Source organism: Ahaetulla prasina, chromosome 3, assembly GCF_028640845.1.
Source record: "Ahaetulla prasina isolate Xishuangbanna chromosome 3, ASM2864084v1, whole genome shotgun sequence".
Classification (NCBI taxonomy): Eukaryota; Metazoa; Chordata; class Lepidosauria; order Squamata; family Colubridae; genus Ahaetulla; species Ahaetulla prasina.
Window position 1 is genome coordinate 32,720,619 of NC_080541.1, and position 15,817 is coordinate 32,736,435.

At 39.4% G+C, this 15,817-nt stretch overlaps 1 protein-coding gene across 4 annotated transcripts in view; it reads right to left on the reverse strand.

Moving 5' to 3' along the window:
* Window positions 1-15,817, reverse strand: part of SDC2 (syndecan 2) — an 85,545-nt gene that overhangs the window by 12,927 nt on the left and 56,801 nt on the right. For all 4 annotated transcript variants that reach the window (XM_058179168.1, XM_058179169.1, XM_058179167.1 and 1 more), the window contains one exon: window positions 314-425. In XM_058179168.1, coding sequence (XP_058035151.1) covers window positions 314-425 — 112 coding nt within the window. The remainder of the gene's footprint in view (window positions 1-313; window positions 426-15,817) is intronic.

Genomic DNA, 15,817 nt, shown 5'->3' on the forward strand with positions numbered 1-15,817 from the left:
GAGTATAAGCCGAGGGTGGGAAATGAGGCACCTACCGGTTGGGGAAACTCTCCCTCCCTCAGCTGAGAAGGCTGGCGGCTCCCCGCCCGCCTCTCACTGCACCGGCAGGGCTTCCCGCTAATGCAAAAGCCCGTCCGTAAAATGTGAAAAAGAAGAAAAACCTCGAGTATAAGCCGAATATACTCGAGTATAAAAAAAACTCGAATATACTAAAAAAACTATAAGTCCACAAAAAACGTGCTGAAAAACTCGGCTTATACTCGAGTATATACGGTAATTCATAATCCTTTCTTCTTACAGACTATTGACTTACCAGAGCCTGATCCAGAAATATAATCATCGTCATCAAAGGGGTAGACTCCTGATGCTTCTTCAATAGAGCTGTTGTCAAGGTATAAGTCTTTATCAGAGGTCAGTTCTGCTCTCTGGAAATGAGCATAAAACAAGTGCATCATTAGTTCACCGCCATATTACAAAAGCAACCAAAACAACTTCTGATTTAGAGATGCCCTGGTAAATCAATACCGTATAAGAATGGAGGAAGCAACTGTGACTAAAAGATAGTGGCAAATTATTTTAAAATATCAATTTTTAACATGGAATGGTGCCATGAGACTATAAATCACAGTAAATCAAAAAGGATTTACCAAACAGTTAAGACAAGAGAAATGGAGGATTCATTAACTGTCATCTTTGAGCTTAATGAATTTGTTGAAGCGTAAAGTTTGTATTTCTTTGGCTCAAGAGGGCATTAAAAGTTATATTAAAAATTAAAATGACCCTAGCCATTTCTTTGAATACCTGTGCATCATAACCTCCAGGAGAATATTCCCAATGCTGCAAATTGTTAGTTGCTGACATGATCCACATATTAGAAAAAGGAGATGAGAGATCTCTTGTTTTCCTTTTATGTGACAATTCACAGATAAATGAGTAAAAGCAGTAAAGGTAAAGGTTCCCCTCCCACATATGTGCTAGTCGTTACCGACTCTAGGGGGCGGTGCTCATCTCCATTTCAAAGCTGAAGAGCCAGCACTGTCCGAAGACGTCTCCATGGTCATATGGCCGGCATGACTAAATGCCAAAGGCGCACAGAACGCTGTTACCTTCCCACCAAAGGTGGTCCCTATTTTTCTACTTGCATTTTTTATGTGCTGTCGAACTGCTAGGTTGGCAGAAGCTGGGACACGTAATGGGAGCTCACCCCATTACACGGCACTAGGGATTCGAACCACTGAACTGCCGACCTTTTGATCGACAAGCTCAGCGTCTTAGCCACTGAGCAGTGTGGACAAGCAAAAATCTAGGGTTAGGGTTTAAGTTTAGGGCTCCAGGGCTCCAGAAGAAGAATCGTAATCTATCAAGCTTCAGCTGTACCAACATGGGGGCAAGAAGGCACTGTTCGTTTCAAGATCAGGATAAACCAAGCTATTTTCCAGCTGTTCAAGAAAACAGGTGTTTGTTGATCCCAGTTACAGATAACTGGGGTGGATTATCTCTGGCTAATATTTCGTCTGCCATTCCAATCATGTGACTAACAAAATAAAAAGATAAATGTGTGTATGCACAAACACACAGATATGCAGCCCACCATTCATTACAACTAATGTAATATTAGGAGTCATAGGCAAGCTTTCCAAAGCAGTCAAGCTCCTAAAAAAAATTCACTTTGAACCCTTTTAAAGAGGCAGAACACTTCCAAGACTACCAGATGGTAATCATTGTTCTGTCTCTTTGATAAAAGACATGAAAAGCTGCTGCTCTTGAATGCAAATAATTGATGACTTAAGTGACGTTTATTCATATTACTTTAATGTGTAAAAGTGTGCAAAAATATGATTTTAAAAGCTTAAATCAAGGCAAATATGGTTACTATACAATATGATACCTAACTTAGAAGTAAAAGTGTGCAACAAGTATGATTTTAAAAAGCTTAAATCAAGGTAAATATGCTTACTATGCAATATGATACATAACTTAGAAGAAAAATCCAGCAAAATTTAGCAGGATTTACTTCCAGAACAGTTTGTATATGTTTCCTTCTGAAGCATTTAGCATTAGACTCAAAAAAAAAAAAAAGCTGCAGAAACTCTGTTCAGCACACTTAATCAGGGATTGCATTCCCATCCAGCAGTTATTATCCCACTTATACTGATATTCTTAGTGGATAATGCTGAAAAATCCTCTGACCTAAATTCTTCACATATTATAAGGCAATGATCTTTGGTGCCCAGTTGAATATTGAATAAACAAGAATAAATCTAAATGGATGTGCAATAGATTAGTGCTCAGTAAGCATTAAATACAGGTTGCTTCATCTCAAATATCTGCTGAATGCAGACATCCAGAAATAGCTACCCTATTACAAGACATCAACACATTTCAAAATGTATTTCTACTGAAAATATTTCCTGTTAGACCTATATTCAATGATACTCTCTGGTGTTAAGTTTCAAGAAGAATAAAATCTATAGGATGGCAATTGCTTCCCTTCCCTCTTCAGCTAACGTATTTAAGTAAATAGAAGTATTCTAATATTCATTTCATAATAACTAAAGAAGAAATACGGCAAAGCAAATATAAAAAAATGCTTATTCTGTCAGAACAGTATTCATTTATCTACATAATAGATTCACAGCTATTTCTTTCTATGATATCCAATTCAATAAAAGATTTAGAAACATAAGAATTCTCAGAATCTTGTAGAGATTATATCTCTCAAGATGCTTTTTGATATGAAATGCGGAGATAAAGTATTTCCTGAAATGATTTTCCATTCCTGCTCACTTTCACTATTTCTTCTTACTTGATATTTGTATAATATATATACTATATCTTCAGAATTATAGCAAAATATTAATGCATATAAAACATTTTGCTAAGAATGTCAATAGTTTTGATAGCATTTTATTTCTAAATAGATCTATTTAAAAGTCTGTGTAAATGTACAAATAATGGCACTGTAAGCCATACACACTTTTCTGTCATCGAACGTCTCAGATTCTTCAGCGTCAGCAGAGTAACATTTAATAAAGGATCGAGTCTTGGAAGAATCTGCCTCAGGACTCAATAAGTTTTATTAAGCATTCTTTCTACAATGAAGTTTTCAGTGACATAGAATATCAGCCTGAAAAAGTCAACTATTGAGAAGGCTGAATGGTGCTCAAAAACCAAATTAAACTTCATTGTTTTCTTTTTCAAACCATTTTTCCTGAAACTGACTGACTGACTGACCGACCGACTGACCGAGATTGAGGTCTTTGGACATTGGATATATATTTACATGTGCTTTATATGATGCTGAGTTCTGGTCCAGACTTAGAAAAATCTGCACTTTAAGGGATTAAGACTGATGTCCTTTTCTTAACAACTCTTAATTGATATCATGGCTCTCATAAAGCATTTGTTGTCTTGACAAGGAAAAAAATAAATATACATGTATTTCAAACTCTGTATTCAGCATTCTGTGTTAGCAAAACAACAGTGGAAATTAGCAAACTGTATGGATGCTTCAACATATTCTGGGCATACTCAGCATTTTATTTGTGCAGTTCAGTAAAACATTATTCTCAGCCATTAGCCCAGAAATTGGCTATGATGTGCCAATGAGACTAACACACTCATAATCATTTGTCTATGCTCCCATCTTCCTTCACCATCTTACATTTTTAAAGAAAATCGCATTCTGCACAGTTCTAATCCACAGGGTAATGTTTATTCACAGTAATATAATGTTCTTAGAAATGAAAACAGTGTATATTTTTTGTTTGAAAATGTGTCCACCTATTCATAAGGGCAAAGGTAAGTTGGGGAATCACAAGAAATAATAAGTAGGGGGAATCACCATTTGCTCTCTCAAGCTTTAAAGTTTCCATGACCACCGTGGCATTTAGTCCATAAAATAATAGAAGCACATGGCAGCCATTTTTAAAAACTACCTTCAAAAATCCCAAATATTCCTGTCAATGCACAAAAAATGGTTGCCTATTGATAGACATTATCATTCCCCATGATGGTACTCTATGGATTCCTAGCATTTCCAGCAATTGCTAGTGAAAGGAAGATGAATAGAACCCCATAAACCTAGGAGGTCATGTTAGTTCGATGAAACTGAATTTATCCATTGCTTCAGTCAAAGCTAGAACAGTGATGGCTAATCTTTTTACCATCGCATGCCAGGAGGGGGGGGAGGTTTGCATGCGTGCGTGCCCACATCCATAATTCTATGTGCCCCGCCCTGCCACTCCCCCCAGTTCCTGGCATATGATGGCCCGGTAGGTCTGTTTTTCTCTCTCACCTGGCTACAGAGCCTCTCTATGAGTCTTGGGAGGGCAAAAACTGCCTTTCCCACCCACCTATCCCGGAGGCTAGAAACTCCTAGAGAGGCTCTGGAGGCTGGGGACAGCAAAAAAATGTCACTTCCTGTCCAACTGGAAGTTGGTAAATGGGCCGTTTCTGGCCTCCAGAGGGCCTCCGGGGGGTGGGAAAGGCAGTTTCCGCTCTCTGGAGGCTCTCTGGAAGCAGGAAACAGCCTGTTTCCCTTCTGATGGGCCCAGAAGGCCCAAAAATCAGCTGAGTTCACGTACCCACTGATATAGGTACTCCATCACAGGGCTAGAAGGAATGCAGTATTAATTAGGAATTCAGCTTTAAGCAGAGTGTGTATGTGCATCTATTTTTTTTCATCCAGTAAAAAAAGATGAAGACTTTCTCAAGATGAGAAAGTCTTTGATTCCTAATGACTACATGGGAAAGGTCCATCATTTTTTTCCCTTCGCAACAGCAAAGAGTGGTTTACCATTTGTTGATACAAAAATTGTGCTCTCTGTGAAACTATCTAAAAGCTCTAAATGCAATATCCATTAAGGCCGGCCTTTCTGTTATTATTTGATATAGTTACAGTAGTTTTATTGATTTACTGTCAAAACCAAGAAATGAGCAAAATGACAAAGATTGCGTATGAAAGGAATGCATTGAAAACACAGGTCTATTTGTTACCATAGCATTAAACAGCTTATACGGGTAACTTGGTCATCATAAATGTTATGCTACAATAAACAGGAGTCACGACTGGGGAAAAAAATTAGCAAGCTTTCTTGGAATTTCAGATGACCTGATAGTTAAAATGAGAACATTCTCCTCGTCTCAGTGACTATGCTATAGCTTAATAAAGGCATTAATAGGTAGGTTCATCAAGCCATTTACAAGACAGTGTTTTCCTTAACAGGCAGGGGAAAATTTGGATGGCAAAGTATTAAAATGAACAAGAGCAAGAAGTCTTTTGAGAGCTGGTCAAAGATATTCAATAGATACTTGGCATGGGAGAAAGGTCTTGCAAATGGAACTACCTGGTTCAAGGAAAAGTTGTACCAAGGTCATACTGAATATTATTGTCATGGGCCTACTGCTTCAGCTGTAACAAAGCTTTCTCAAGGTTAAGTCAGGTCAAGTGTTGAGCTGATAACCTATGGAATTTTATATGTAGGTCACTAACTACCTTCCATGATGACTTCCTTCCAACTTGCAAGTGAAACCAAATCTGAGCCCAAATTTGAGCAAGGTTTCATGTGAATCTGTACAGCATGTGTGTCAAACTCGATTTCATTGAGGGCCACATAAGGATTGTGTTTGACCTTGAGGAGCTGACATCACTCGTGTCAGGGGCGCCTGTGGTGGCCCAAGCATTCTGCCAACGAAAATGTGCTCCTGAACTCTGTTTTTGGCTGCAACAGCCTCTTGCAACCCTCTGCCAGCGAAAATGGAGCTCCAGAGGGCTTCCCGCAGCCCTCCCAAGTTCTGTTTTTGCTGGCAGAGGCACCTGTTTCCAGGGCAGCCCTGCGGGACAGATCCGGCCCCCAGACCTTCAGTTTGACATCCCTGTTCTACAGCATGGGTATCTGCAGGAGCTTGCTGCTTTCATCAGCATCATCATGATGTAAAGCTCTGCCCCTTTTGAACATACATGTGGCATGACTTGCTTCACAGGGCTATAATGCTACTTTTGTCATTAGCCCCTCCTGCTCCCACTCCTCTGTGGATGCTGCTGCTTTAAAGCAATTAAATTAATTTCCAGTCTCAGAAACAAATCAGATATATGAATTTGGACTCCATAGCTTCAAAAGAGATAATAAAATATCAAATCTTTCCACCAGATACTAGATGTCCTTGCTCTAGATATTTTTGGCAATGATTGTTACTGAGTTTGGTGCATTATAGGATAGCTTTTGAGAATTTGTGAACCTTGGTAAAATGACAGCATTTTGTTGTTCTTTCCAGATGCTTGAAAAGAAACACCTAGATATTTAAATACCCTATTCACAAGTAATATTGCTGATTTTCCAGAAGAGAAGACAGATGACAGTTCTTTTGGGGAAAGCAATTATTTTGGTTTTATCATAGTTAACAACCAGTCTTTCCTCTCTTCAATAGAGAAACAAGGCTTGCAGACTCAATCTCAGCCCAACTTTGTGAGAAGAATTACAGCTGTACCAATAGACAAAAGAACCCAAACAAATCTATTGATCAGCTCTGGGTGATGAAATTCATGAACCATGATTTGCTTCACAGAATTAATTTAAAGCTGAAAAAGAGAAGAGCCATGACATGTTTTGGTTTCACCCTCTGAATGGAGAGTAAGCATGCCAGACAAATCTTATTTCATTCTTTGACAAAGTGACAAAATTAGTAGACCAGTGAAATGCTGCGGACATAGTATACTTAGATTTCAGTAAGGCATTTGACAAAGTAGACAGCAACCTATTATTTGATATGATAGAAAAATGTGAGTTAGACAGCATCACCACAAGATGAATTTGTAACTGTCTGACCAACTTCACTCAACATGTAGTCCTTAATGAAACTATCTTCATTGAGGGAAGTATGCAGTTGTGTACCCCAAGGCTCTTTCTTAGGCCCAGTACTTTTCAATTATCTTCATCAATGATTTAGAATAGGGGATAGAAGGGGGAATTTTCAGACAATACCAAGCTGGCAGGAATACCCAACACTCCAGAAGATAGGCTCAAGATACAGAAGGATCTTGACAGACTTCAACACTGAGCCCTATCAAACAAAATGAAATTTAGTGGTAACAAAAAGTTCTACAGAAGAAACCAAATGCACAGGTATAGAATAAGTAGTAGCTGGCTCAATAGTAGTAACTGCAAGAGGGATTTGGAGCCCTAGTGGACAATCACTTAAATGTGAGCCAGCAGTGTTCTGCAGCTGCCAAAAAAGCCAACAGAGTCCTAGGCTGCATTAACAAAAGGATAGACTCAAGATCAAATGAAGTGTTAATACTACTTTATAATGCCTTGGTAAGACCACGCTTGGAATATTGCATTCAGTTTTGGTCACCATGATATAAAAACAACGTTGAGACCAGAAAGAATGCAGAGAAGAGCAACAAAGATGATTATGGGACTGGAGGTTAAAACATACAAAGAACAATTGCAAGAATTGGATATGTCTAATTTAATGGAAAAAAGGACTAGAGGTGACATGATAGCAGTGTTCCAATATCTAAGGGGCTACCACAAAGAAGATGGGGGTCAACCTATTCTTCAAAGCAATAGAAGGAAGGACAAGAAGCAATGGATGGAAACTAATCAGGGAGTGAACCAATCTACAACTAAGGAGAAATTTCCTGTGACAGTTAAAACAAACAGTGTAATGACTTGCCTTTAGAAATTGTGAGTGTGCCAACACTGGAGGTTCTTAAGAAGAGATTGAACGATCAATTGTCTGAAATGGTATAGGATTATCACAAAAATTGTATGATGCCTGAAAATACTGATGGATACTTGCAGAGCTTTCCTTATGTAAGTGTCAACCAATATTTACAATTCATACTTGTACACACAAAAGCATTAGTTTACGAATCTGGCGTTTGCCTATGGCAATAAAAACTCCAGATCTCAAGATCAAAATTATTCTAGTTCGTATTGTTTGGATTGTTATCACAGTTAATATATAATGTGGAGGAAGTAACAGCAATATTATTCACATATTGTGTATCTGATGATGGATATGTTCCTGGGGCTGCATACATAGTGATATAGCAAGAGCTGTAAACTTCCATTCTACATCTTTTGAAAAGCCACTTTATAAAAAAGTTGCAAACATCTGAAATTAAATTAAAATGCTGCATAGTGGGATGAAAGAGATTCTTGAAAGTGAGGTCATCTATCAAAGTATATAAATGTGATCTGAACTGTTAAACTTATATCTTTGATGAGAGAAAGAGAGAGAGAAAACAATGTTGAGACCAGAAAGAATGCAGAGAAGAGCAACAAAGATGATTATGGGACTGGAGGTTAAAACATACAAAGAACAATTGCAAGAATTGGATATGTCTAATTTAATGGAAAAAAAGGACTAGAGGTGACATGATAGCAGTGTTCCAATATCTAAGGGGCTACCACAAAGAAGATGGGGGTCAACCTATTCTTCAAAGCAATAGAAGGAAGGACAAGAAGCAATGGATGGAAACTAATCAGGGAGTGAACCAATCTACAACTAAGGAGAAATTTCCTGTGACAGTTAAAACAAACAGTGTAATGACTTGCCTCTAGAAATTGTGAGTGTGCCAACACTGGAGGTTCTTAAGAAGAGATTGAACGATCAATTGTCTGAAATGGTATAGGATTATCACAAAAATTGTATGATGCCTGAAAATACTGATGGATACTTGCAGAGCTTTCCTTATGTAAGTGTCAACCAATATTTACAATTCATACTTGTACACACAAAAGCATTAGTTTATGAATCTGGCGTTTGCCTATGGCAATAAAAACTCCAGATCTCAAGATCAAAATTATTCTAGTTCATATTGTTTGGATTGTTATCACAGTTAATATATAATGTGGAGGAAGTAACAACAATATTATTCACATATTGTGGATCTGATGATGGATATGTTCCTGGGGCTGCATACATAGTGATATAGCAAGAGCTGTAAACTTCCATTCTACATCTTTTGAAAAGCCACTTTATAAAAAAGTTGCAAACATCTGAAATTAAATTAAAATGCTGCATAGTGGGATGAAAGAGATTCTTGAAAGTGAGGTCATCTATCAAAGTATATAAATGTGATCTGAACTGTTAAACTTATATCTTTGATGAGAGAAAGAGAGAGAGAGAGAGAGAGAGAAAGAGAGAGAGAGAGAGAAGAAAGAGAGAGAAAACAATGTTTTTGAAGATGCTTAATTGGTTCCAAACAGGTAAGATTACAACATCCATCATCCCCCATAGCAAAACTGTTTGTTATTCCCATGCTTGTGGACCAACAAATATCCCCCTTGGCTGGAGATCTTCAATGATTGGCTAAAGACAAAAAATATAGTCACTCAGTGTGTGTGTTATACTGCCATTGTCAGCCCCGCAATTTTCTTGAGTGCTCCATCTTAAAGATATTTATTTACATTTCTTACTTCCACAACACAGAAGTCTTCCCCTTCCAAATTGGTAATGATATTTTGACTTAAAGTACTTTTGTTGGACATAGGCGGATGACTGCCAATTAACATTAATACTTCATTCATCTCATTAAATTTGTTACTATCTATTTCAGTAGTCTCAGGGCAACTTACAAAATCCAGTGCAGGTAGTTCTCGCTGACTAACTGCCTTATTAGCGACATTTAAATTTACAACAAAGTTTCAAAAAAGCTTTATGACCAGTTCTCACAGAAATCAAAAGTTGTAGTCATGTGATGTCTTGTTTAGCAACTGCACTCTATAGCGACAGAGTTGCTGGTTCAAATTGTGGTTGGTAAGTGAGGAATACTTATACACAATATACAGATAAACCTCCACCTGGCCTTAACAACTCTCTAAAAGGATGCAAATTACCAGCTGTCTGCAAGGAATATAAATCCTTCCATTCCCCACAACTCAGTCAGAGCTGAAGAAGCTTCTTGGATAAGAAGCGAAACGTCTTCAAAGAAAAAACCAAGACAGTCCACTTGCCTCTTGAAAAAACACCTTTGGGACAACCATGACCTTGATGACTGAAAATCTCCATAGATGAGTATTTGTACACAACTAAAATGGTTAAAAATATACAAGTATGCCTACTTGTTTAACTGTAGACATTTATACAATAAAAAGTGTCTCTCAGGCTTTAGATTACTGCAATGTGGAAATGTAAATCCTCTCTCCTCATTTTAAGCACAGAGCCTTAAGTATCCAGACAGGAAACAAACCAAATTGTGTAACACTTTCAAGGAAATGTTTTGTACTGTTCTTAGGTAGGTAAAGTCTATTACTCAATTATTTCTGGCTGGGCATACTCTCTAATTAACATGCCAGTGTGAATTGCATTGCTTCTCTTTTTTTCCTCTGACCACTTTAAAAGACTTTTTCACGTTTCCTTTTCATTTAGATTTCACTGTCTACTCCATTGTATTTCTGTATTGGGTTTTTTTGGAAGCTGAAAGCCTCTTTTTTCAAAGAATAACCATCAGTTTTATTTTTAAAAAATGTTCTGTTTTTGGATTTATTTAAAGTCTGGTGCTTTTAGCTGCCACCATATTTAAGCTCTTCACTTTTTCTCTGAAATGGTTGGTGGATGAACATCACTCCGAAGAAATCTGAAAAAGGCACTTCTGAGAAAATCAACTACTCCAGACTGGTAAGAGACACTACAAGTTGGAGTTACAAAGAGAATTTCTTCTTCAAACTGTAATGTATTACTGTAAGTTTTGGCGGGAGTTTTAGGCGGGAAATATCTCGTTCCTGATTGGTTGCAGCCTCAGGCTGAAGTGTATATAAGGAGAGGTTTTTCTCCAGAGTTTTGCTGGGTCACACTATATTAAAGAGCTGTTGTCACTAACCTGGTCTCCTGCCTCGTCAATACCCGAACATAACATTGGCGACGAGGATGGGATCTTGAGGCAGAGCACCAGAACAGAGCTGAACTCACTACGAGAATCAAACCCAGCAAGGTGATAGCGAATGCAGCGATGACCGGCTACACGCCACCCACTCCGTTTGACCCTGCCCAGGAAACATGGGGAATATATATGACCCGTTTCGAAAGTTTCCTGGAGGCAAACGAGTTACAGGGAGTCTCCGACAACCGCAAACGGGCTTACTTCATAAGCCACTGTGGGTCCGCAGTCATCGCCGTCGCAGAAGCTCTGGCGGAGCCAACACCGCTACACTCCGTGTCGTGGCAGACCCTTCAGACCCTCCTGAAGAATCACTTCGCACCGGCCCCGTCCAAATACGTTCGACGGTACGAGTTTGGGGAGCAGGCAACAAGAAGGCGAGTCTATCAGCGACTACATGGCAGCCCTGAGACAAGCCTCCAAGCATTGCGAGTACCGCGATCTGGACGAAGAGCTGCTGGAACAACTTATACGGGGGGTCAGGGACATCCGTTTGAGGAGACGGTTGCTAGCCAAGAGCAACCTGACATAAACGCTCTGGACGAAGCCAGAGCCCATGAGATGTCCAACCATGCAGCAGACACCTTGCAAAAGCGACTCACGCCGATGGCGGGCGCAAAGCCGAGCACAGTCCACCACGAAGAAACCTATCGTGAGTCAACCAGCGAAGAGGAGGAAGAAGTCCACTACACCGGAAAATCGACAAGGAAGACCCGGAGGAATGCGGAAGCTGCGGGCGACATCAGCGCCAAAGATGTAAGTTCAGGGATGCCATTTGCGGCGGTGTGAGAGAAAGGGCACCTGGCCCAAGTCTGCCGAGCACCCCAACCTTCCCGAAAATTCAAATCGGCCAATCAGAGCGGCTCTGAGTCAGAGATGCAAACCCACATTCCGCGAAATTTCAAACCAGCCAATCAGAGCGAAATCGGCAAGGCGACCCGCGATTGGCCAGGAAAGAAAGAGCGAAGTCAAACCGAATGACTGTTACCATAGACCACGCAGCTACCCGCATCAAGAAAAGATCTTCACTAACCCAACAATTGAAGGCGTACCGTGCGGCTGGAAGTAGACACAGGATCCGCCATCACAATCATGTCCTGGGACACTTTTGTGAAAGCCTTGCCGCACATCGCAGCGCAAGCTACAGAAACAACGGCGGCGGCGGGGTTGCAGCCCAGCCGGGCTCGCACAGCATGGGTAAGCGGAGAGGAAGGAGCCTTCGCTCCATTACTCGATGGAATGACCTTTTCTTCTGGCCTTTGGGGTGGCTCTCGCGGCGAAGCTCGCGGTCGGGAAACCTCCTCCCTCAGCCGAGAAGGCTGGCGGCTCCCCTGCCCAGCCTCTCACTGCACCACCAGGGCTTCCAGCGCCAATGCACAGTCCGCCAAGTTTGCTGGGGCTAGACTGGTTCCGGCGTTGGGAATGGGGTAAAGACAAAAATATAGTCACTCAGTGTGTGTGTTATACTGCCATTGTCAGCCCGCAATTTTCTTGAGTGCTCCATCTTAAAGATATTTATTTACATTTCTTACTTCCACAACACAGAAGTCTTCCCCTTCCAAATTGGTAATGATATTTTGACTTAAAGTACTTTTGTTGGACATAGGCGGATGACTGCCAATTAACATTAATACTTCATTCATCTCATTAAATTTGTTACTATCTATTTCAGTAGTCTCAGGGCAACTTACAAAATCCAGTGCAGGTAGTTCTCGCTGACTAACTGCCTTATTAGCGACATTTAAATTTACAACAAAGTTTCAAAAAAGCTTTATGACCAGTTCTCACAGAAATCAAAAGTTGTAGTCATGTGATGTCTTGTTTAGCAACTGCACTCTATAGCGACAGAGTTGCTGGTTCAAATTGTGGTTGGTAAGTGAGGAATACTTATACACAATATACAGATAAACCTCCACCTGGCCTTAACAACTCTCTAAAAGGATGCAAATTACCAGCTGTCTGCAAGGAATATAAATCCTTCCATTCCCCACAACTCAGTCAGAGCTGAAGAAGCTTCTTGGATGAGAAGCGAAACGTCTTCAAAGAAAAAACCAAGACAGTCCACTTGCCTCTTGAAAAAACACCTTTGGGACAACCATGACCTTGATGACTGAAAATCTCCATAGATGAGTATTTGTACACAACTAAAATGGTTAAAAATATACAAGTATGCCTACTTGTTTAACTGTAGACATTTATACAATAAAAAGTATCTCTCAGGCTTTAGATTACTGCAATGTGGAAATGTAAATCCTCTCTCCTCATTTTAAGCACAGAGCCTTAAGTATCCAGACAGGAAACAAACCAAATTGTGTAACACTTTCAAGGAAATGTTTTGTACTGTTCTTAGGTAGGTAAAGTCTATTACTCAATTATTTCTGGCTGGGCATACTCTCTAATTAACATGCCAGTGTGAATTGCATTGCTTCTCTTTTTTTCCTCTGACCACTTTAAAAGACTTTTTCACGTTTCCTTTTCATTTAGATTTCACTGTCTACTCCATTGTATTTCTGTATTGGTTTTTGAAAGCCTCTTTTTTCAAAGAATAACCATCAGTTTTATTTTTAAAAAATGTTCTGTTTTTGGATTTATTTAAAGTCTGGTGCTTTTAGCTGCCACCATATTTAAGCTCTTCACTTTTTCTCTGAAATGGTTGGTGGATGAACATCACTCCGAAGAAATCTGAAAAAGGCACTTCTGAGAAAATCAACTACTCCAGACTGGTAAGAGACACTACAAGTTGGAGTTACAAAGAGAATTTCTTCTTCAAACCTTTAACAGCAGTAAGGCAGCGAGCTAACTAGACTGCTACTCATCAATGGATTTACTTCAATTAACAAATCCACATATCTCGCTCTTCCTTATTGAAAAAGAAAAGTCCCTGCTCTAAAGGCTTGAAAACAGCAAAATGCTCGCTGAGGCTGAAAACACATTTTCCGGATTGCACCAGAGTCGATGTAATGCTCACACATTTGGGACTCTATTTATTAATGACCCAGATTTATTCCTCGATTTATTAACAGCCAGGAAATTCAGGGAAGGTGCATGAATTTATACACAGGTATTTCCTCTGCTCCCTCTTTTCCCCCCTCCCTCCTGGAAGAATTCACTTCCAGGGCCAGCCTATCATATTATTTAAACACAGGAGTAACCTTGCTGGCCAAAGTGCTGGAAACCTTAATCTTTTCTTTGGTCCTGCTTGCTGGCAGTTAAGTGCTAAAATGGCAAGACATCCCCCTGATAACCTGTTAAAGGTTACAAAAATCTACCTACCTACCTACCTACCTACCTACCTACCTACCTACCTACCTATCTACTTATCTATGTATCTATCTATGTATCTATCTATGTATCTATCTATCTATCTATCTATCTATCTATCTATCTATCTATCTATCTATCTATTTATCTATCTATCATCTATCTACCATCTATCTATCTTATCATCTATTTATCTATCATCTATCTATCATCTATCCATCTATCTACCTATTTCTATCATTCATCTATCTATCTATCTATCTATCTATCTATCTATCTATCTATCTATCTATCTATCTAATTCATTCTCTCTCTCTCTTTCTCTCCTCCCTCCCTCCCCCCTCCCTCCATCTCCATCTGAGCAACTGTACACCAGAACAACTAGACACAAGAACAGTTTTTTCCCAAAGGCCATCACTCTGCTAAACAAATAATTCCCTCAACACTGTCAAACTATTTACTAAATCTGGACTACTATTAATCTTCTCATCGTTCCCATCACCAATCTCTTTCCACTTATGACTGTATGACTGTAACTTTCTTGCTGGCAATCCTTATGATTTATATTGATATATTGACCATCACCTTCTCTCTGTATACCAATGACTGCATCTCCAATGATCCATCTGTTAAGCTACTGAAGTTCGCAGATGACACAACAGTGATTGGTCTCATTCGAGACAATGACGAATCCGCATATAGACGAGAGGTCGAACGACTAGCCTTGTGGTGCAACCAAAACAATCTGGAACTGAACACACTCAAAACTGTAGAAATGGTGGTAGACTTTAGGAAAAACCCTTCCATACTTCCACCTCTCAAAATACTTGACAACACAATATCAACAGTAGAAACCTTCAAATTTCTGGGTTCTATCATATCGCAAGATCTCAAATGGACAGCTAACATCAAAAACATCATTAAAAAAGGACAACAAAGAATGTTCTTTCTGCGCCAACTCAGTAAGCTCAAACTGCCCAAGGAGCTGCTGATCCAATTCTACAGAGGAATTATTGAGTCTGTCATTTGCACCTCTATAACTGTCTGGTTCAGTTCTGCAACCCAACAAGAAAAACAAGACTTCAGAGGATAATTAGAACTGCAGAAAAAATAATTGCTACCAACCTGCCTTCCATTGAGGACCTGTATACTGCACGAATCAAGAAGAGGGCCGTGAAAATATTTGCAGATCCCTCGCATCCTGGACATAAACTGTTTCAACTCCTACCCTCAAAACAACGCTATAGAGCACTGCACACCAGAACAACTAGACACAAGAACAGTTTTTTCCCGAAGGCCATCACTCTGCTAAACAAATAATTCTCTCAACACTGTCAGACTATTTACTGAATCTGCACTACTATTAATCGTTTCATAGTTCCCATCACCAATCTCTTTCCACTTATGACTGTATGACTATAACTTGTTGCTGGCAATCCTTATGATTTATATTGATATATTGATCATCAATTGTGTTGTAAATGTTGTACCTTGATGAACGTATCTTTTCTTTTATGTACACTGAGAGCATATGCACCAAGACAAATTCCTTGTGTGTCCAATCACACTTGACCAATAAAAATTCTATTCTATTCTATTCTATTCATTTGTGTTGTAAATGTTGTACCTTGATGAATGTATCTTTTCTTTTATGTACACTGAGAG